General features: G+C 43.8%; 1 protein-coding gene and 1 long non-coding RNA gene across 4 annotated transcripts; one reads left to right on the forward strand and one right to left on the reverse strand.

The window, feature by feature from the left end:
• Positions 1-795: 795 nt before the first annotated feature.
• Positions 796-21,824, forward strand: TULP3 (TUB like protein 3). Of its 3 annotated transcripts, XM_028742967.2 has the most exons (11): positions 796-934; positions 3,962-4,013; positions 4,374-4,536; positions 9,424-9,600; positions 11,004-11,134; positions 11,512-11,709; positions 14,111-14,223; positions 15,288-15,402; positions 17,479-17,577; positions 18,306-18,477; positions 20,150-21,824. In XM_028742967.2, the coding sequence occupies exons 1-11, from the start codon at positions 891-893 to the stop codon at positions 20,281-20,283; spliced, it is 1,398 nt and encodes a 465-aa protein (XP_028598800.2). In that variant the 5' UTR covers positions 796-890; the 3' UTR covers positions 20,284-21,824. The 3 variants fall into 3 exon arrangements, with proteins under 3 accessions (XP_028598800.2, XP_028598801.2, XP_028598803.2); XM_028742968.2 differs by lacking the exon at positions 9,424-9,600; XM_028742970.2 differs by lacking the exons at positions 796-934; positions 3,962-4,013; positions 4,374-4,536 and adding an exon at positions 6,053-6,112.
• On the reverse strand, positions 19,264-23,593 carry LOC114604401 (uncharacterized). Its single transcript, XR_013394288.1, has 2 exons — positions 23,501-23,593; positions 19,264-22,435 (listed from the first exon to the last, which is right to left on the reverse strand). It is a non-coding gene; the product is annotated as an uncharacterized LOC114604401 (long non-coding RNA).
• Positions 23,594-23,812: the final 219 nt, after the last annotated feature.

The following is a 23,812-nucleotide window of genomic DNA, read 5'->3' on the forward strand; positions in this document are numbered from 1 at the left end:
ACAGTTTCAGGTTAAGAACGGACCTCCAGAACGAATTAAGTACTTAACCCGAGGTACCACTGTACTGACACCAGTGTCTGTTGATCCTGAGCTGTGGATTCCAGATTTTTGCAGGAATGGGTAACTTAGAAGCATTTTAAATAAGCACATACAGCCTGAATCAGTTAGTCTTAAAAAGTGTCACAGAGGGGTATTGGGATGGGTGCCGATAAATTATCCCGCTCCAGCTTATTCACCACTACGTCTTTCCAGAATGTGGAATAAGGTGTAGGGATATTCGGCACCCTAGGACCTCTCGGCTTATCGAGAAGGAAAATGCCATCAGAATTAGGAATAATGAACTCCAAAGATACAGCAAATGGTCGGAGCGTGCACGAAGTCCAGCTTTCTAGCTTGGCCCTGGCTTCAGGCGGGGAGACGGGTGTGAGGAAATGCTCTGCGCTACAGCAGCCCTGCAGTGGAGTCCACCCTTCGCGCTGAAGCTTCGGACGGCCAATACGGAATGCTCCCCGGGGCCACCACGGAGGCGCCTCCGAACGTGGCAAGCGAAGGGCGTTTTGCAGCCGACGGCAGGATGTTGCTCGGAAGCAGCAGCAGCAGCGCCACCGCGGACGCCCCACTCCAGGCTGCCTGTCACGAAACCCCGGAACGCCCCCGCTCCCGCCCCCGCTCCCACCACAGCGGCCCCTCAAAAGAAACGGCGCCTGCGCGGCCTCAGCGCCCGCCTCCCCTCGCGCGGCTGCCAATGAGAGCGCGCGGTACTCGGGGTCCTCGCCCAATGGCGCGAAGCTTCAGTGCCGCGCTCGGTTGCTAAGGAAGGAGGGCGGTTGCTGGGGAGCGGCGGCGGCGGCGGCGGCCTCACCTCTTGGGGTTCCCATGGTGATGACAGGATGGCGAGCGGCAGCGGGCTGATTTGCCCCAGCGCTGGGGCCAGGTAAGGCGGCCGCCCTTGCTGCCACCCTCCCGCCCTCCTCGCCACGTATCCCGGAGGGGAGGCGGCCGCCTCAGGCGTCGGCCTCGCTCCCCCCCACTAGTCCCCCCCCCCTGGGTCGGGCTTGACCCCCCCGGCTGCTTCAGCGCCGCCCGCCCTGACTGCGCCCCTGCCCCTTTTTGGCTGTGGCACCTATTTGTTAGATTTAAGGGGAAGTCTCCGAATGGTTCCCCATAAGGATTTGGCGGGGGTACGTAAACACCACGAGGCGTTATTTTATTTTTCAGCCTCTCTTAAGGGCGAAAGTAAGTAAGCCTCGGAAATGAAAACGTGCGCCGCTAACTCAGCGCGCAACTGGTCGCTCGGGAAGTTAAAAGCGTCCGGCCCCGGCGCGGAAAGCGGCCCAGCCGTCCCCCCTCCGCGCAGCCTCCGATTCCCCCTCTTTCAGCGGCTTTCTCCCCGCGAAACGCGGAGATCCCCCGTGCTTTGAAAATCCGAACAGGGGAGCTGCATCAATTGCACGGGGAGTTTCCAGATTCAGGGAGTGGGAAGTGTGCGGCAAGAGAAGGAGAAGGGGCGAGGACGAGGGGGAGTTAGGGGAGGCGCAAGCAGGGTTCACAGTCCCCCTTAAGCCGAGGGGTGGACACATGGGGGTAGCCAGGATTAATTTTAGGGGGGCAGGCATTGTTGGGGGGGCAGAACCCAGTTATCTGTGACACATTTGGTCAGTTAACTATTTTTAATTTTTTTGCTTGATTTGGGGGGTGTAACTGCCCCCCTGCACCCTCCTGGCTACACCCATGTGTAGACAAGCCCTTGCTTGCAGCCCTAACCAGGGCTGGCCCAATACATTTTGGCATTTGAGGTGAAACACAAAATGGTGCTCCCCTACTAATTCACATTAGGAACATGAAGGAATAAAGATCCACATTGTGATCTGCTGCCCTGAAGGTCTTGCTACCAGAGGCCTCACTTTGCCTCATGGGTAACCTAATTTTCTCTTTGTATAATCCCAGTTTCCAACATTCTGCTGTGCCTGGATGGGATCAAACACCAGAATTCAGGATAGAAATATAAATGTGGGATCAGGCTAGATTCTTTTTGGTTGTTGCTGCCTGGGAGCAGCTTTAACCATTGACCTAACAGTGTACCTCTTTTTGGCTCATTTTCTCCCATACATGTGGTGATAGCAATGCTGTTTTCTGTAGTGAATGGGCTTTTGCACTCTCAAAGGCATGTTGTGACAGTTTTGCCAGGCATTTCAAGGCTAGAATCCCACAGATCAGACAGAATTTAGATGCCACAGTTAGGCTTGTTCTAATAGATGTCCAGAGCAATTTCTAGTGCAGCTGTAATGGATCTGTTTCAGTTGTTATGGCCTCAGGAGGTGCATAAGCTGCTTGAAGGAGTTTGGCTGGTTGCTTGCTTGCTCACTCCCTGTCCTCCTTTGGATCTAGCTGAGAGGGAATGACTGGATGGATCCAGGAAGTGATTAATGTACAGTATCGTTGTGGAAGAGTGCGGGGAGGTGCCTTGAAGGAGGCAGGGATGTGCCTTCTCCCCAAGCAACCCTCCCTAGACCCAGAAGTGCTGAACAGCTGTCACCAAGTTGCAAATATCATTTTCTTGGGACAGGTGCTGACAAGGCTGGTGGCACGCAGGCTGCAGGCATGCTTACAGGAAAGTGATTAGAGAAGTTTCAGTCTGTCTTCAGGCACTGAAACTTTTGTTGGGAATGGGATGGGGGAGTGTGACCATTCTGCATGCTTTCCTGTGGCTTTTGAAACCATTGACCACTGTATTTTCCTGGGGCAGCTCTGTGACTTAGGGTTTGGGGGCACTGCTCTATGTTGACAGAAATTGAGTGCTTAGGGGTTTGCTGAAAGCAGTAAATTTGATATAATTTGGATGCTTTCTTATGTAAACACAGGTGGTAATTTGATGCAACCTCTATTGGTTGCATCAAATCACTCTGTTCTAGAATTTAAGCAACTCACCAGAGATAGTATTATTTGGTTGTAGTATATTTATTTGTCATGCAAGTATGGCATTGCTGTATCCTGTTTGTATTGTTTGTTCTGTTCTATGTGTTATGTAAAAGATTCAATAAAAATAAGAATTTCAAAAGTTGTGCATAATGGTGAAAACTTTAGGACTTAGATACTAGAACAAAAACTTGGGTTGTTCATCCTACACTTGCATTAGTATGTTTGTGCTTGTTTCTGGAGAAACTTCAAAAGAATAAGAATAATTCTTATCCACATTAAACATAATAGAAACACCGCCACCCGACCCCACCCCCATCCATCTTCCCTCTCTCCACCCCCCTTTTCTTCTCTCTTTCTTTTTTCTTCTCCCCCTAATGCCTCAACAAATGAAATGGATTTGTAAAAATGTTAAAGGGAAAAAACAAACAAAAAACGAGGCACTACACTTCTGTAAAACAAGAAAATCCTTAATAAAATATTTTTTAAAAAATGGGGAATATTTTGGACTGAAACCTGCAATACTTCGGCCCTCGTTCTATTGACGTAGCTGAGATAATACCTGAGTAAATGCCTGGTGGACGGTAGTTCTTGTCTTTTCCAAATTTCAACGCAATATTCTGTTTCTTCCTTCCATGGATGGAATTTCAATAAACAGAGTTTTTCAAGAAAAAAAAAAGAATAATTCTTATCATTTTTAAGCACGTGCTTTGCAATCTTATAGGATACGTTAGTGTCATCTCCATATTGAATGTGGGGTTGGGTGAGCAGAAGGAAAGTGGCTTAAGTAAGGTCGTGGCTAAGATGAAATTTGATCTAATACTGTTGAGGTTTGCACACACTAATTACAGTACTGTATTTTATTTTTACTGCTGGTGCTCAAGCGCTGATGAAGGGTGGACTTAGAAATATAATTAATTTGTCAAAAATCTGATATATATGCTGCATATGTTGACAGATTTTGACTCTCTTTCCTGAACTATTTGTTACAACCACATTACTGCATGAACAGAAAAGCTAATACTTCATTTCTCATCTTTCTCAGTGGCTTTGAGGATGAAGCTTTGAAACTTCGTCAGCTGAAACTGGAGAACCAGGTAATCAAAACCACAAGGCAGTGCCTGACAGGTATTGTAGTAGTGAAAATGAGTAATTGATTATCTCATGAATTTGGATCTTGCAACAAGCTCATCTAGTTACACCATGTCCTTTATTTTTGTAAATTCAGATAATTTGAGCAGGGTAAGGTAGAGTAAAATGTTTGTTTAAACTTGCATCATTAGTCAAAAGACTTTATTATATGGCTTTATTATATAGCCCCAGATGAAATTTGTTTGTTTAAACTTGCATGATTAGTCGAAAGTACTTTAAAGTACTGCATTGGGCATTACATATAACATTGCAGGAATTCCTAAGATCTATTACTGAGGCTAATAAAAGAGCGTATTCCTTGACAGAGAGCTCTTCTGGAAAAGAAACAGAGGAAGAAGCGTCTTGAACCATTGATGGTGCAGCCAAATCCAGAAGCAAAGTTGCATAAGGTGAAGCTCAAAGGGTCTGAGGACCAGAGCCCTTTAGTAGGACCCCATGTGCCTGTTTGCAGTGATGTTCACCTCCATGGTGAGTGAAGTCTTTGTAATTATTAAACGTTCTTTTACTTTCAGTAATTCCCTGAAATAAGCACTCTCAAATTCATGAGAAGTTGATACTCTAAAATATTAAGTACTCTATTTACAGATGTGCTTGTCAATACTGTAGCAAAATGTATAGCTAACTATTTGTCACAGTTGAAACAGACATGTTGAAACAAACTAAGCTGCTATACAAAATGCAACTCTCCCTGGAGTTTAGAGCAGGTGTTATGTGAGGAATTCCAATTGTATACAGTGGTACCTTGGTTTACGAACTTAATCCGTTCTGACAGTCCGTTCTTAAACCAAGGCGCGCTTTCCCATAGCAGCAGGGGACTCAATTTACAAATGGAACATACTCATCAGGAAGCAGAACATGTTCTTATTACAAAGCAAAGTTCACAAACCAAAACACCTACTTCTGGGTTTGCAGTGTTCTTAATCCAAGTTGTTCATAAACTAAGCTGTTCTTAAACCAAGGTACCACTGTACTCTGTTTAAAAAGCATTCAAAATGGTGCATCATCATTAGTGTTCTGTGTCAATTTTTTTTTGGTATGGCTGAAATTAGGTTATACAAACACCAGCCATTATTTGCTGTTGCGTCCATGTTTTCCATAGAATAATTGAATGTAGAATCAATAATTTTTGTAATCAAAGTATACAAATGTGATAACAGTTGATGAATGATTCTTCTTCCCCTTACTACTTATATGCTATAGATAATGCTTCTCTGTTGACAGACAAGACAACAGAAGGGGGTAGAGGAACATATAGTAGATCGTACCAGTGTGCATCATGGACATCACACTGGACACATGGTTATGAGTGTAGTCAGGTAAGAGACATATATAGGCAAGTTATCTACACTGTAGGGCAAGGTGATATTTAGGGATGGGAAAATAATGATGATGATGATGATAATAATAATAATAATAATAATAATAATAATAATAATAATAATGTATTTATACCCCACCCATCTGGCTGGGTTTCCCCAGCCACTCAGGACGGGTCCCAACAGAATATTAAACAGAATAAAACTTAAAACATTAAAATCTTCCCTAAATAGGGCTGCCTTCAGATGTCTTCTAAAAGTTGTATAGTTATTTATCTCTTTGACATCTGATGGGAGGGTGTTCCACAGGGCAGGCACCACCACCTAGAAGGCCCTCTGCCTGGTTCTCTGTAACCTCACTTCTTGCAGTGAGGGAACTGCCAGAAGACCCTCGGAGCTGGACCTCAATGTCCGGGCTGAATGATGGGGGTGGAGACGCTCCTTCAGGTATATTGGGCCGGAGCTATTAAATATAGTTTATATTTTATAACACAGCATATGGATCGCTCTTATCCAGTCATTGCTTGAGAAGTCATTGGTTCACAAATGTTGGTGGTTGTGTACTTTGGATAGCTTGAGTTCTGTTTGTTAGAGGACTATCTGGGCAAGATCAGTTGCCGTAACTTTAGGTGATTATGCATTCTAACAACATGGTTTCCTTTTGGAGATTCCAGTGCTCCAACAGGGAAGGTATGACAGGATGCAGTAACCTCTGAAAAGCATGGCAAGTAAGAAATATTTATTTGTTGGTGGGCAGGGTCCAGTGAAGTTGAAGGGACTTAAAACATTTGTAATTGTATTCTTCTTTTGTCACCATGGTTGGTAGAGCCAAGTGGCCATCTGGACTAGGGGAAACAAAGAGTGATGTATATTTAGTACAGCCAATAGACCAACAATAAAAAAGGATACAGTACACAAGAATCTTAGAGCAAAACCGTGCAGTGTAAAAACAATAATATAAAACTGCAGTACTCTTGAGTGCAAGCTCAGAGAACAATATTATGGGGTGATAAAAGGTAAAGGTAAAGGTACCCCTGCCCGTACGAGCCAGTCTTGACAGACTCTAGGGTTGTGCGCCCATCTCACTCTATAGGCCGGGGGCCAGCGCTGTCCGGAGACACTTCCGGGTCACGTGGCCAGCGTGACAAAGCCGCATCTGGCGAGCCAGCGCAGCACACGGAAACGCCGTTTACCTTCCCGCCAGTAAGCGGTCCCTATTTATCTACTTGCACCCGGAGGTGCTTTCGAACTGCTAGGTTGGCAGGCGCTGGGACCGAGCAACGGGAGCGCACCCCGCTGCAGGGATTCGAACCGCCGACCTTTTGATCGGCAAGCCCTAGGCGCTGAGGCTTTTACCCACAGCGCCACCCGCGTCCCTATTATGGGGTGATAGTATATAGTAAATCTAACTGAGGAACTATTGTGTGCTTTTTAATAACCTCCAAGTTTCCCAGAGAGATTTCACCCACTTGATTTTCCCTTTCAATTTTTTTTATAACCCCCCCCCAGTTACTGGAAGTTTCCACTTTTGAAGTAAAATGTGACTGTGTTAGATTTTCATTGCAACTGCCTGTCCACGTATATTTCAGATTTGATGGTTTTATCAATGTGCATGATTTTCGAAGAGAGACAAATAGCTCAATGTAAAGATTACAGAATAGATGATACCCTCTTAAAATAAATTTACATTTTAAAAAAACAACAACCATGAATAGAACAGCACTTCTGAAACCTGTTTGAGACAACAAACTTAGAATCACAGAATTGTAGAGTTGGAAGGGACCCGCAAGAGTCATCTACTCCAATCCTCCACAATGCAGGAATCACAGCTAAAGAATCCCTGGCAGATGGTGATCCAAGCTCTATTTAAAAACTTCCAGTGAAATGAAATTACTGTGAAATAAACCAGAGAAGGAGGTTGAGGGAAGTCCAGGGGGAATGGGGGAATTTTGAAATTGTGAATAATAATTATAATTTCATGTGACAGGCCTTAAGATATTTGAAGATGGCTAACATATCTCCTCCCAGTCTCCTCTGTTCCGGACTAAATATACCCAGCTCCTTCAACTGTTCCTCATAAGGCTTGGTTTCCAGACCCTTGATCATCTTGTTCGCCTGCCTCTAGACATGTTCCAGCTTGTCAATATCCTTCTTAGATGCTGGTGGCCCAGAACTAGACACAGTTCTCTAGGTGTGGTCTGACCAAGGCAGAATAGGGCTAGACTATTGCTGCCCTTCATCACGACACTATACTTCTTTTGATGCAACCTACAATTGAATTAGGGGCGTGGGTGGCGCTGTGGGTTAAACCACAGAGCCTAGGGCTTGCCGATCAGAAGGTTGGTGGTTCGAATCCCTGCAACTGGGTGAGCTCCCGTTGCTCTGTCCCTGCTCCTGCCAACCTAGCAGTTCAAAAGCACGTCAAAGTGCAAGTAGATAAATAGGTACCACTCTGGCGGGAAGGTAAACGGCGTTTCCGTGTGCTGCTCTGGTTCGCCAGAAGTGGCTTAGTCATGCTGGCCACATGACCGGGAAGCTGTACGCCGGCTCCCTCGGCCAATAAAGCGAGATGAGCGCCGCAACCCCAGAGACGGCCACGACTGGACCTAATGGTCAGGGGTCCCTTTACCTTTTGTTACAATTGAATTGGCCCTTTTTGTTGCTGCATCACAATGTTGACTCACATTAAGCTCATCTGCTCAATGTCATTGAAGGCTTTCAAGCATTTTGAGTTCTCTTTCATGGTCAGGCTGTTCAGGTGTTCACCAACAATATGGGTACCCTTTGTCTTCATCTATATAGAAGATAGTACAAGGTTGAGGACCTTGCAGCCCTCACACTGCATTTGTGAAATGGGGGCATGCTCGGATGCATAGTTCTGATGGTGGTGCACCTTGCTAGCATCAATTCTGTGGCAGATGTTATTGCCCAGTTGCTTGTTCTCACAAGTGGGTACCTGCCCCCTGGGTGGTCTGTGGCATGCTTCACCCTTGGGATACACAATGTTTGGCAACCTCCAGGAACAGGCACTGCTTGTTGATGAGATGTTTTCTGAAGCATTTTTTTAAACCTCTACACACCCACCCCGTTTCTTTATGATCCCCTGAAAATTTGAAGCCTGTTGGGAGGCCTTGTTCTCTTAATGGCTCAACCATTAAGAGCCAGTGTGGTGTAGTGGTTCAGAGCGATAGACTCGTAATCTTGGGAACCGGGTTTGCGTCTCCGCTCCTCCACATGCAGCTGCTGGGTGACCTTGGGCCAGTCACACTTCTCTGAAGACTCTCAGCCCCACTCACCTCACAGAGTGTTTGTTGTGGGAGAGGAAGGGAAAGGAGAATGTTAGCCGCTTTGAGACTCCTTCGGGTAGTGATAAAGCGGGATATCAAATCCAAACTCCTCTTCTTCAAACCCCTAGTTGCCAACTTTATAAGGTAGCTTTCCTTATTGCCATCACCCCTGTAAGAAGGACGAGTGAACTTTATGTGCTACAGTTGAACTGCTGTTGAAGATGTCCTTGGATATCTGGCAAATCCTTTCCTTCTATGTGGGCAGGACTGCAAACTGTAAGAAAAATCATGGCTTTTTCTCTGCTATGAAGGTCCTAGGAAATGGTTTCCAGTCTCCCTCCAGATCCTTCCCTGCTAGATAGTGCGTGCAGCTGCCCAACCCACCCTCCTTGCCCGCTGCAGGTCCTGTCATCCAGCTCTTGCTCTACTGCTGCTTCCTCTTGCTGCTGTCCTTCAGAAGTGGTTGGCGAGATAGGAGCCACGTCCTTTTGAGTGTGCCCTGTAGGCGTGGGCTGCCCAACTAAACTCTTGCCTTCCTCTGGAAAAAATTTGAGTTTAGCTGCAGAACTCCATAGATGTGACTAAACAAATGACCACTTTGCAAACCACAATTTTGGTTATCCATCCTGTTTTTTCTTGCTTGCATCTGGAATACTCCAGTATGCTTCCATAATGGCATCTAGACTACTTGTGTAATTAGAAAATAACTGTACACCCCATGCTTCAACAATGCATTTCACCCTGGTTTGTAGGCTTTGATGATCCAGCTATCTTCCTGAAACCAGGGATTCAGGAGTTGGGGGCTAAACTCCAGATAATTTCACTTCGATCATCCTCAACAGAAGATGACAGTGAGCCAAAAAAGATTGAGGAAAGTACAATAGATAAAGCTTCCAATGTGAATCTGCAAGACATTCTGCAGAAACGAGGTAAGAAATTGATCTAAAGAGCTGGTTCATGAACACTAAGCCCAAGGTATGGCTTAGCACAAATGACTTTTTTCACCCCAGAGAGGTGAGAGTTTATTATTTATGTTGTGAAGCACCCTGTGATCTTTGGGTGAAGAGTGGTGCACAAATTTAATAAATAATAACAAATAATTATATTGTATCAAGCAAATACATAAATCCATGCACATCTAAGATGTTTTAAGGAGCAAGGCAAAAGGTTTTTTAAATTACACACAAAATGCAATGGGTACTTACAGTGTAAGGAACAGTTATGCAATGACGGGTTGCTTCGCTCCCCACAGCATCTCCTTCAGGCTGCTCTTCTGCTGCTGATGCCTATATCTGCTGCATGTTTAGGTTCCTTCCATACCCTAACTTCCAAAATTACAATAACTTCCTTAAAAAATTGCATGAACCATGATGGAAATGGAAGGGTTAAACAATTCATTGACAATGAAAGTGTGTTAGAATGTTGGGCAGGGAGAAGATGAATGTGTGACTACTGTATTTACTTTCAGTTTATGGCTCCAGCAGAGTAGTTGCCATTTTGTATTCAAATTCTGAAAATTTATTCTAAAACTCTCCCCAGCCCACTTCTCCACTTTCTCACACTTATTTTACTTTCTCATTATGGAAAAGATTGGTAGTAAGTGGGTTTGTTTGCCTCATAATGTAATATTTTTTACTGTCGATTTTTTAAAATGCCAATTTAGAAAAAGGGGTTTTAGCAACAGTAAGTTCTTTCTGAGGCATATGTAAAAACCTCTTATTTGTAATTTGAACATTCTGGAACTGCAAAATTTGTTCCATCTACTGTATGTGACAGCCTTTCAAGTATTTGAAGATGACCATCACCTTGCCTCTTAATTGTCTCTTTTCCAGACTAAACATACTTGACTCCTCCCCACCCCCACACAACTTGGTCTCCAGGCCTCTCAGAACTGGATATGGTATTCTGAGGCCAGGACTGACCAAAGCAGAAGAAAGATTCTGTCTTGTGATCTGTTGATACATCCTGAAATTGCATTCATCTTTTTAGTTGCCACGCTATGCTGTTGACTCATGTTTCACTTGTGGTCTGCTGAAACCCCTAAGAGCTTTCTCATATTTTATATGAGAGGAAGTGGACTGTGTAGCAAATAAAAATGCTGCATATAGATGATTAGTGAATTATGGAGTTAAATTGCTACTGACTCATAGCCTGTCTGGAAAAATAAGTTGGAAGGTGTTACAAATTAATTAGGGAAGTTTGGGATGGATTAGTCATGTTGCTATTTCATATATGATGAACCTATTACAATTTAAATTTAGGGACAATAGTGGGAGAGATATCTGCTATATGGTTCCTTCTACATTAACATTTTGTTCTGGCATTTTGATAGGTATCTCTGGCAGTATGAATTTTGATGAGGAAGACACCGAGGAAGAAGAAACCAAGGAACAGTCAGGATCTCCTTCGCCCTGTTTAGAATCTCAGAGGCCTGCTTCTGCAAACAGCCAGAAATCTGCTACGGTATGCAGTCTATTCTCCCAGTGAAAAATGTAAAAAAGAAAGCTTGTGACTGCTAGAGTCTGCATCAGCACTAACATTGCCAGATTCAACCTGTGAAGTCTTCCCAGACTCCTTACCCTCATGTTTTAAAATGGGACTTTACTGGAGACTTTACTTTATTTTGAATGCCATTATCATTATTGCTCTTACGTTTACTCCTGAAGTTGTTATTATTGCAAGTCTTGCACTTTCCTCCTCTGCTCCTGTTCCCATGTTGAACCATTATAAATTCTGGAAGGTGCCTTGTTGACTGTCCCAGTACTAGACAATATACCTTTATTCTCCTTAAATTTGTGTGTCGTGGGAGCACTCTGACCTGACCTTGTTTTACCTTACAGGAAATGGGTGCTTCCTGCGTGGCACTTTCTCAGACAGATGCAGAGCTGGGAGAAGTGGGAAACCTGGAGGAGTTTGTACTACGCCCAGCTCCTCGTGGTATTACCGTCAAATGTCGAATTACTAGAGATAAGAAGGGAATGGATCGAGGCCTCTTTCCTACTTACTACATGCACCTAGAGCGGGATGACAACAGAAAGGTACTGTGTTTAACCAAATAATGTTGTAGTGAATGTATTTTGGTAAAACCAAAAAAGTTCAACCTCCCCCCTGCAAGAATTAAAGCCATACAGAGTGTACGGTATATTTATTTTTACTTTTTTCTTTTCTGTATTGCTTACAAAGGACCTAAATTGTTCTCAACACTTATGCATTAGAAAGTTAAGAGAGTCCCTGCATGAAGGCTCACAATTTAATAGACACAACTTTTAAACGGGGCAAAGGGAATGAGAGGGAAGTGGGCAGCAAACATGGGAGCAAATGCTCCTTCAGTAGCCAGCTGATAGGGCCAAGCTGGTCTCCATGCCCTCATGATCTCCCTGCAAGACTGAGGGCACAGCTTCCCAGTGGCTCGCAGTCCTTGTCTAGTGGCAGTGTGTGCCTCCATCTGGTTCTGCAGTCCTAGGGCAACCATCCAAATACTATTTATAAATGCTATTTAAATGATCAACAAAAGTGATAAAACATTACAAAAAAGCACACACCTTTGTGTTTAAGTGCATACACACATGAAACATACTGAAAGAAATCAAGGTCCAGAGAGCTTATTTCCTAGTTGAAATAAATTCATCAACTGAACATGATACTTGTCAACACTTCTCAGAATCTCAGTAGCAAGCTTGTCTGTTAGCATGATTTTCACTGACATGTACCACTGTATATCCTTCAAGAAACAAATAACAAATTCCCTGTTAATAAATAGCAATCAACAATGCTAACACAGACCTATCGTAACAATAAAACATAATAAATAGATTTCTAGTTAGCAGCAGTAACAAGTTTTCAAAGTTCTGCTGCTGGCACACATTGCACACCTCTCATAACTTATTATGTTAGTTTGGTTCGCATTAAACCAGGGGCTCTCAGTCTTTGTACCTCCAGGGTCCACTGGAGAGGGCTGTTACAAAAAGGCAGCTGGTGGGGACAGAGCCAATCACAAAATGGTGGTGTGGGTTTTATGATCCCCAGATTCTGTGTTCTTTACAGAGCCTGTTTCCCTCTCCCTGGCAGTAAAAGTACAAAAAAAATGAATTAAACCAACCATATTCTACCTTCTATGACACCCCAGATCAGCCGCCTCACCCTACCTAATGGTGGACCCCTTGCATCAGTTCGTTTTAACAGAACACTGGAAATTCCACCACAGTTCTTCTCCATTGTGTGGCTTGGTTCTTTAGGTAGTTTCAGGTTTTTTTAAAAAAAGTCCAGTGAATAGTGTATTGTGCTGACAACTTCAGGAAGTGGGTGGGTGGTGTTTTTTAGAAACAAAACCCAAAGGACTTAAGCTGCTGACTGCTTTGCATCGACATTGACACTACAACCAGCCAAGTGAAGAGAGGAAGAAGACAGCCCAAGCTACTGTTTTATGTGGAAGCCCTTCCTTGCTGTCAGAGCACTCCAGGCTAGGTTACCAGCAGCTGCTATCATCCCCCCCCCTCCAGGTAGACAGGCCAAGGCCTCCACCAGTTCCTGGACTTCGTGACTGAGTCACTTCCCTTGTTGATCCAAATCCTAGTCCAGATCCTAGCTAGCTGCCTTTGCTTGTGTAGCTCCTTCAGCTGAAGAACAAGGAGGATTTTCATCAACAGGGTAGCTGCGACCTGCCTGACATCCAGCATGGAGCAGGACAATCCACGATCCCTCACTATCTTCTCTTCATTGTCCTCTTCACCGTTTCCCTCAGCCGCCGCTGGAGCAGTCCTCCTGAAGGTTTTTCAACAGCTGCTGGCTTCAGGAACCACTAGAAACAGCATGTTCCCCAACGTCAGTATTACTAACATTTCCATCACCAGTGGCACCAGTCATGTGATTCAGCAGATGCGAACATCTACTTCCGTTCCCCCGTAGCACAAATTTTCAGTAATGGCAAATTCTGCAGGAGCAGCAGGCAATAGTGAAGAGGAGATGACAAGGGATTGTGGCTTGTCCTCCTCCATAATGACCTCAGGGCTGGGCTAACAGAAGCAAGCAGTAGCTGAGGCTGGTGGGAGCTGTGTGATTGGTAAGGATGCTTGATGAGTCTAATCTGGCCACTTGCTGTCCTTCACCTCCATTGTCTCCTTTCCCCCTTCCACTCATTTCAGCTTCTCCCTCTTCAGCTGCCTCCTCCTCCTCCTCTTCATCTAGTTCAGTTGCAGTGGGAAGAGGACAGAGGAGAAAGCCAGCTTGTGCGAGGGGACATGCCCAGCCTTCCTGAAGGAAGGAGTGGGTAGGTAGACAGAGGCTGGGGACTGTCAAGCCCATCTCAAAACTAGGGCATGGCCCACCATGTGAGAAGTGGTGCTCTAGAGAAATTGCATTAAAATACATAATTACTATGCTCTCTTGAAACATTCTCTCTCCCTTCACTCCTTACCTTCTTTAAAATGTTTATATGTCTAGATATTCCTTCTTGCGGGGAGAAAAAGGAAAAAGAGCAAAACATCGAATTACCTCATTTCAATTGATCCAACAGATCTGTCTAGGGAAGGAGAAAGCTTTATTGGAAAACTCAGGTGAGACTCTCAAAGTGATGTGACTTATACTGTGATCATCTCGCCCCGTACTGTCTACTTTAACTAGTAGCAGCTCTCCAAGGTCAGGCCTTTTTCATCCTTGCTACTTAAGATCTGTTTGAACTTGAGATGCCTGGGATTGAACCTAGAATCTTCCATACGAAAAGCTTTGTCACTGAGAGCTATGGCCCCTTCCCCAATGTTCAATGAGGTAGTGGGGGCTTGCTATGACATGTTTTGTATCTTGCTCCCACAACAAAAAACCTCAGCTGATCCAACACATATCCAGCTGATATGTAGGCTGGATACTTTTGTGCTTTTCCTTCATTGTGTGACTTTCTGTGGCATAATTCCTTATATAGTGAGAATCATAACCTGGTGCTTAGGCAATACTGGGCTAGATGGATCAATTACGTATGTTCATGTATGTCAGGGGTGGGTAATGTGCAACCCTTCAGTCATTGCCAGGCTATAAATCCCATCACCTTTGAACGTTGGGAGTCCAGGTTGATGTGACCCTGCAGATGTTGTAGTCAAGGATGATGGGAGCTGTAGTCCAACAGCAACATCCAGAGGGCTAAAAGATCCCCCAGTGGTGGCTGGTTCCCATGGGGGCCAGACACCACTGGTCTTGGAGGCTAGGACCCAAACCAATGGCTTCAAGTTGCAAGAAAGGAGATTCTGACTAAACACTAGGAATAACTTTATGATGGTAAGAGCTGTTAAACAGTGAACTGGCCCAACTCTGGAGGTTGTGGACTCTCCTTCCTTGGAGGCTTTTAAGCAGAGGTTGGATGGCCAGGGATGCTTTGGTTAAGATTCATGCATCGCAGCAGGTTGGACTAGATCACCTTTGGAGTCCTTTCCAACTCTACAGTTCTATGATATAGTTGAAGAAGGGCACCGAAGACCAAAGCGCAGAAAAATGTGGTGGTGGATTTGCATAGTTTTTTTCATCTCCTGGGCAAACTAAGGCAAGCTTTGGGGAAAGAGGATGATAAAATGTCAGATGTGTTTTAAGGAGAAAGGAAATTTTCCAACTCACTTGTATTCTCTAATCCTAGATCCAATCTAATGGGGACTAAATTTACTGTTTACGATCATGGGGTTAGTCCAGTCAAAGCACAGGGGCTGGTGGAAAAAGCTCACACCCGGCATGAGCTGGCTGCAATCTGTTACGTAAGTAACTTACTACTGGGGGCAGAGTGAGGGAGAAGAATTGTCTTTGTTCATGCTAACCTGTATTGGAAGGACAAAAGAGAACCTGCAAGGTGCAGCCTTGACTTACTCTAGACTTTAATCCTGACTGGTTTGAAAATTGAAGCATTCTAAAATGTATTTCACCCACAGATAATCGAGGAAACATTTATTGCTTTGTTCATAAATCTTTGTTGCAACAATTTTATCTGCCTTTCTACATGCAAGATGGCTATATGGCATAACTATCACAGACTGGTTGGATGTAGAGGAATGCTGGGAGGAACCAGCTGGGGCATGGCGGTGGGATGACAGTGAGGAGTCATAGGGAGAACTGGGTGGAGGTCTTGGAAGCTGAAGAGGTAACATGGCTTTGTGGGCAGGGGGAGTCTGTGGCAGAGAGCAGTCCAGAACTGGACAGAAGCTGAAGCAGAAGAGAAGGGAGGCCGAGAGACAGAGATGAGTCTGGCTGCTGAAGAGACATGAGGGTCGCTCCCTCCTTCTGCAACGAGCTCCCCTTCCCTCCTGGATCTTCCAGAACTAGGAGAGGCATAAAGAGGGAGGGCAGAGGAGAAGTTAGCTTCACACAGGCACAATCTCAAGATTGCTTGGGGGGAAACCCTGAAGAGGATAGAACTTAGGCAGCTGTGGGGAGATGAGGACCTTCAGTCTCAGCAACTGCCTCATGGGGGCAAGACCTGCCGGAGATGAGTTGCTGTGCTTAAGAGGCCTGACGCTCATGTGCAGATTGTGTTTTTGCTAATAAAGAGTTAACTCCAACTTGCTCAGTGGGGTTTACTGCTGGCTCACTCCTGTCACAAAATTAGTTAAGAAAAAGATGCATAATTATTTATTATAATAAAGTAATTTTCATAGTTACAATTACTGCAATAATACATCTCTGGTAGGATTTATGCAGTATATTTCAACATGTGCTAAGCCTATTTCAACACAAAGGTCACCAGTGGTCATCAGAAAAAATAATATGACAAATCTGTTAAAAAATAATAAAATTAAACATTAACAGGGTCAGCACTTCTGTAATAAAAAGCAGTTATACATTTAAAAAACCAAGCTAATACTCACCAATAAGCTTTGACTCCAGCATATAAAACTTCAGAGGAGGAAGAGGGCCAAACTTGCCAAATCTACATTGTTAACAACTGTTCTGAATAAATGGACTATTTTTCAATCATCACTAATGAAAATTATATGAACTTCTACCTTCACAAATCCCAGACCTCAAAATTGACCTGCTCAAGATTAAAAAAAAAAAAAGCTTTGCTACAAAGTTGACCTTGCACCTGCAATTAACTCATCCATGGGGTGATGAGTGCTCATGAAGGCAATTAGCCCATTCTCAGGTCCAGTTACTAAAACAAGGTAGATAAGATCACACAGAAGGCAGAGGTGAGTAATGGGAGTAAGACACAGTAGCTACTTGCTGTGGAGTATAAGGAACTGGAGCAAACCTTTGGACTAGTTGCTGTGTTGAGATTCAGCCGCTCTGAGCCCGTCCTTGGCTGGGGAGGGCGGGGTATAAATAAATAATAATAATAATAATAATAATAATAATAATAATAATAATAATTATTGGCTTGGATACTTCAATGGGAAAGGGGTAAGGTTAAAATAGTACTTTTGCCTGCCAAAATGGTGGCAGGATCCTGGCTTTTAACTAGAACAGCTGGTTTTCTGACCCCAAGGCAACACAAAATTCCACAGCTGTAGGTTCCCTGCATTTTTGCGAACCCATTAAATCTTGGTTCAGAAATAGAAATAGGCAAGCTATGTTCATTCATGTGGGTAAAAATTATGGTGTGCACTCGGGGACACTGTTAGGAGTGAGGACTGAGCCTACCCCTTCATCTCCATCACTCCATCCTGCTCTGTTTCTTTCTGGGCAATGCTAGAGTGAAGTGGAATGTTGGGAACTGGTTTGCCTTTCCCAAGCAAGCATGGCCAGTGTATTTGTCAGACACCATTCTAATCCAATAAAAAATGTATATTTAAGGTCAGTCTCCTCCTCCTAAAATTTCTACCTCCTTTTTTCAACAGGAAACCAACGTGCTCGGATTCAAGGGACCCAGGAAAATGTCAGTCATTATTCCAGGAATGAATCTCAATCATCAACGGATTCCAATCAGGCCACGAAATGCAAGTTTCTAATTGGGTCATATTCACACTACAGTGAGAAAATGGAGTTTCAGATTTTAGTGATGATAGGAGCAGTCAACAGGCATGCCTTTGAATAACTGAATATGATGCACTTCAGGACACTTTTCACTTAAAAGAATTCTACTGTTCCCCTTACGAGTTCTGACAGTGTAGTAGAGGCGAGTCTTGAATCCATAATATTCAGCTAGGTTGTCATAGCCTCTGTCGAATCTTGAGTGTTGTTGCCCATCTGTGGAAGAGCACTTCACCTGAAAGAGGGAGAGTAGCCACAGTATATAAGAGCATGTTCGCAAGTTATATGTTCTGTTTACATGATGCAAGAAAGAGTGATCTTCAGATTTTCTTAAAATAAGCTCAATTGGAGTGGAAGGATAACAGCCTTGGGAACGGGAAGGAACAAGAAGTCTCCTAGAAGACAGCTACACATTTTGCTTTGTAACTTTTTTCTAGGAGAGCTTAGAGACTTGTTTTGAAAAGCTATTTAAATTTATTGAAAATTGAGTTTGTTCTATAATTGAATGAGAAATAGAATGAAAATGTTGCCATTTTCATTCGCATGTGTGCCTGCGGTGGTGAGTAGGAATAAAAAAAAAAAATGAAGTCAGGACTGTGAAATTGAAGAGCTATCAGCAGTTTTGCAGACCAAGCCTGATGGAAAGGGGATGGGAAAGGAAACATGAGGTCTTCTTGCTTATTCTGTTGCACAGGAGCATGAGAGTTTGCTGTCAAAATGGCAAAATAAAAACATGGAGAACCTAATTGAATTGCACAACAAAGCTCCAGTATGGAATGATGACACCCAGTCATATGTCTTGAACTTCCATGGGAGAGTCACCCAGGCCTCCGTGAAGAACTTCCAGATCGTCCATGAAAATGACCGTAAGTCTTATGACATTAATAGCTACAGCAGAAGTTGGAGGGCTAGACTTTCAGTCCAGAACGTTAGAAGGTCCAGGGCTGCGAATGCATCCAGAATCTTTCACTAATGATTGCTGGGTTTGATGGAGAGAAGACAAATCCAAGAAGTCACATGTTGCTTTCCAAAATCCTTTTGCTAGCACCACTGCCATGCTGAATAGGTAGATCTCTGCACCTGCGCCCCTCCCGTCCTTCTAAGCCCTTTCTCTTGTGCCAATGTTTTTCTTCCAGAAGTCTTACATGCCAAAACAGATGTTGCTCACCCAACTTACACACTCCTTTCATCAAAGTCTTTCACTTTTAATTGGCTGCAAGCCATTGTTACCATCATCTGTTGCTTGGTTTGAATACATTTGAACAGAATGGGGAGATGCTGGAATATTAATGGCCCCAATTTTACAGTGGTACCTCTGGTTGTTAATTAGTTCCGGAGGTCCGTTCTTAAGCTGAAAGTGTTCTTATCCTGAGGCACGGTTTTGCTAATGGGGCCTCCCGCGTGCACCTCCAGCACACTATTTCTGTTTTCATCCTGGGGCAAAGTTCACAACCAGGAGCAGCTACTTGTGAGTTAGCGGAGCTCGTAACCTGAAGCGTTCATAACCAGAAGCGTTCGTAACCAGAGGTACCACTGTAGTTGTTTTCAATAGAAATCTTTAAAATATATTTTTATATCAACCTGTATTTTATTAAATTTAGCCTCACAAAGGAGCTGAGGGTGGCAAATACAAAGGTAGGGAAACAATACAATTAAAAATAAAGAAAGTTTATTTATTTAAAAAAACATGTAAAACAGTCACATACATTCAGTGCTTTTCAGTATTCAAATACCATGGTATAGTGTGTTGCTGTCCATTTAAAAAGGGTAGAGTGGGTTTAGTTTGAGGTTTTATATTTTAGGATTTCAATTGAGGAGTTTTATTCACTGAAGAAGGGAGTACCAATGATCCATGTTGGGGTTATCAGAAATCAGGCTGGGAAAATCCTAGTCTTCCTGCCTTCCAGGCAATAAGACTAGGAATACTGTCCACCTATTTACCCTGGCCCTGCCAAGTCTGCAAAGAAAATGGTAAGGCTACTTTCTGCCTCTTTTCTGACTGAGGGCCCACCCATTCTGGCCTTGAGGCCTAGCAACTGGCTCCACCAGCCCAATATTAGGCTAACTAACCTGGGCAGCACTGGCTTTCTGCAGAGGTACACTGGGGGAGATTCACCCTGTCTTCTCCAGATCTCTCATAGGTAATGGCCAGCTCCATGAGGTCATCGTGAGGTGATGGGCATTGCACCAAATTGAAGCATGCAATACCAGTCATTTGTGTACCATCTGCCTGCCCTGCTCCGTTGTCTAGCCCTCAGGATGCCTGATAAGATGTTCTGTCAGCTTTGATATAATGGCCAGGAAGAGGAGGACAGTCATTCTGCTATGAGACAAAAAGGTTCCTTTTGGGCTTAAAAAATATAGGAATGGTGTCTTGAAAATAAGGAAGTGTGGGCCCTAACCAATTGTGAGAAACAATATCTGCCTCAGGGTTTGATATGTGCAGATTGGGCAAATAGGTAGGGAATTGCTATGGATAAATGTGATGATTCCATTCATATGATGCAGCTAGATTATGATTTCTTTCCCTTTCTCTAGTTGACTACATTGTAATGCAATTTGGCCGTGTGGCAGAAGATGTGTTCACCTTGGACTTTAACTACCCCCTGTGCGCCCTTCAGGCATTTGCCGTTGGACTCTCCAGTTTTGATAGCAAACTGGCATGTGAATGACAGACGTAGTGCAACAAGACCGCTTCTTGTTTTTCTTCCTGTGCTAACATCTGAGAAGAAAATTGTACTTGATAATCCTGGGCTGTGTGGGGCAGAAACTAACAGCTAAAATGTCCCCTGTGCTTACCTAGAAGGAAAATGGAGCCCTGATGGCTGACTACATAGAATGCTGTCTTTCTAAGATGTGTTCATTCTTGGAGAAGAATAAGGAAAACGTAATCCTGAAAGGGAGGCTTTTTAGAAAAGAGCCCTGCTCCCCCCCGAGCAACTGAGCACCACTGTGTCTAGGAATTCCTGTTGTTAGAATCACATTAATGAAACTTTGCTGCCTGTTTTCCTCATGAAATTACTCGTGTCCTTGATGCTAATGCCACTGATACATCTGTGCTCCTGTAACAAGAGATGTCTTGGATGTCTTGCTGCTCTTCCTATTTGACAGTCCTGTTTTCCAGTAAAGTTGGTTGGTTTCCATGTGTTGCTCTGCCGCTTTGCATCTGCTGAAGAGTACTTGTTGTAGAGGTATGTTCTCCAATAAGGTGAAGTTTATTGATCAGCTTGAATAAGGCAAAATTCACCTTGTCAGTGTCTTTCCACAAGGTAATTTTTCGTGAAGAGGTGACTTGACATGTCATGCTGATACCAGTAATTGACTGATTGACATGCCATGCTAGTTTCAAGAGCCATATAAGGATTTCTAATTTTCTTGTTTCATTCAGTGATAAGCCTTCTTTCTTTCTTTTCATTATTAATCTGTTTTTGAGAAATTATTTAAAAAACACAGCACTCCTGTTGGTAGGCAAGGAAAGCATTTTTTGTGTTAAAGGCAATCTTCCTTGTTTCATATGTAACTGTACATTCTAAATGTTCAGTTGGGTGAGATGTTTTTTGCTTTTTGGACATATTTGCTTGAATATGATCATTAAAAACTGATTAAGTGCATGTATATTCTAAGGCAGAAGGAAAGCTGCTATCTCTGCTAGATTAAGCCAAATCTTTATATTCCATGGTTGCCTACAGATTATTGGAACAGATAAGGCCTGAGTGCTTCTTGACCCAAGGAACCTTGATTGCATCTTGGCTCTCAGGGGATCCTTGGGCTGAGCACCTTCTTAACTACAGTTCATAGAATTATAGAATTGTAGAGTTGGAAGGGGCCCTGAGGGTCATCTAGTCAAACCCTCTGCAATGCAGTTCATTGTGTATCTCGTAGAATTTCTTCTGTAAATTGCCTTCAGGTGTTACGCCCTGTATTTCCAAAGAACACTGACAGCTGAATAACCCCTGCTGTCTGAAGCTGCTCCTTCCCTTTCTGGTCACCAATTCTGGACTTTCATAGAATCGTTGGAAGGGATGCCAGGAGTCATCTAGTCCAACCCCCTGCAATGCAGGAATCTCAGCTAAAGCATCCATGACAGATGGCCATCCAACCTCTGCTTGAAAACCTCCAAGGAAGGAGAGTCCACAACCTCCCAAGGGAGACCTTTTAATTAAAATGCAGTTGTGTCTGGTTTGTGTGCCATTAAAATCCCTGTATTAGTAAATACCGTGTTGTCTTCTTTCAAAGCAATGCAGGTTTGCTGAAATGTTTTCTTATAGGTGGAATAAAAACCATTCATCATTATCAATTGTAAATTCCGCACTTTGCTGTAAGTGCACGATTACTCATCACTTAGAAAAAGCTGGTGAGTTGCAATTGCCTTCAAGGAAATGTTGCCACTAATAGCATTGTGCACTTGTGTAGAACTCAAGGAAGGGATGAGAGAGCCATTTCCCAAGAGATCCAGGGCCATGCTCCTCTTTTCCATCTTTATGCATCTTGTTTGTCCTTGGAAGCACAAGACCCTGCAAGATGGCATTGGCGGCATTCTGTGCTGGTGAGTCTAGATTGTTACGTTTCCTCAGATGTTTGACTAGAAGACAGGTCCCTTGGTTGTTTCCCCAACTATGTCAGCTGTTAAAGAACATCACTTTTTTAAAGGTTTTCACCTTTGTCCATACCACAGCTCAATAATATTTTTCTGGTGCCAGAAATATTTCTTGTCTAGATGCACATGCTCTTGCTACTTGCCTTTAGCCATTTGAATCTTTGGAATACAAACACTACAGACTTAAACTGGCTTTAACAGTCACTTCGTCTCCTCGTGAATTAGTTCTGTGGGTGAAATAGGAAGAATTATTATACAATCAGTAAATAACAAAAATCTTCCTATGATGCATGACAATTAACTAGTATAAAAGTGATACAGGTATGTAGTTTCTGCTGTTTAATTTGGAGCACTTTAAAGTAAGAGACTGTCCCTACCACCACATAAAATGGGGCTGGCTTCATGTGGCCAAACTTGGCTCCTGTTTCTGGCAGTCAGACTTCTCTGACTTAACCCTGTTGTGATTTCATGCTGTAGTTTGCCTATGGAATTAGGCTACAATCCTAATTTTAAACAAAAATTCTGTATACTTCCTTGCTTGGAAATCTCGTATGCTGGAATTGGCTGACTCGGATTTTAACCCAGCTGTGGATTTTTATTACATTTCTGTTTGAACAAGCAAAAGAATGCAAAGGGTAGGAATTTACACCTTGGTTGCTGTTGCAAATGTAGTATTATGCTGCACTTTCATTCCTCCTCTGCCTGCCTACATATACTGTAAATGCTTCTCTGCAAAATCAGTGCAGACTATCAAGAAATAAGGGATCTCTTATTGCTTTGGAACTGTATTTGTTTTGTAGAAGCCTCCACTATGCCTAATCCAAAACTGTATGGTATTGATTATATTTATATTTTTTGTATTCCAATAAAATAATTTATATATTTAAAAAATGTGATACTGCTACCAGTATGTTTCTTTTGAATGTTTTGCATTGAGACTTTTGTACTCTGATTACCACTGCATGCACCTATGACACTTGCCCCTGTGATCTTGTTTTCGAAGCTTTCTCGTCCTTCCTAAACAGTTTCTAGCAACATCGAATGGGAGCCCAGTCACTACACAGACTTCTCTAGCAGCTCCCAGGTTTGGAATTCCTCTCTAGTGCAAGATGTCTCCTATAAAGATGCCCCCTATTATATCCAGCTTTTTATGCTCCCCGTGACCCTCAACACCATCATTTTATAGGTCAACTGCCTGACTTACTAGAGGCTACTTTAGGCCGTGTAGCCCCATCAGTGGGCAGTGTTCTAATAACTGATTTAAAAGACCCTCTTGCATACAATCAGTATACCTCAGGGATCACCTGATTCCATAGAGGAACCCTGCTTCTGGTGCAGCAGCGATGAAAACGCTAGCACATTTGCAAAGCTAAGCGGGGTCTGGTCTGGTTTCAAGTTGATCCTCGCGGCAGCTTCCAGCAGAGACACCTCTGCCGGCATCGGGGAAGAGGAGGCCGGAGCAGCCGCTCGCAGGAGCGCCGTGGCCTCGCTCGCCCGGCGATCGCGGGGCGAGGGGCTCGAAGCAGCGGCCGCCTCTTGGCGCCCTCCGTCCCCGGCCAGTTCCCTCTCCCGGAGCCCCAGGGCGCCGCGCTCGGGGAGCGGGC

This window comes from Podarcis muralis, chromosome 9, assembly GCF_964188315.1.
Source record: "Podarcis muralis chromosome 9, rPodMur119.hap1.1, whole genome shotgun sequence".
Classification (NCBI taxonomy): domain Eukaryota; kingdom Metazoa; phylum Chordata; class Lepidosauria; order Squamata; family Lacertidae; genus Podarcis; species Podarcis muralis.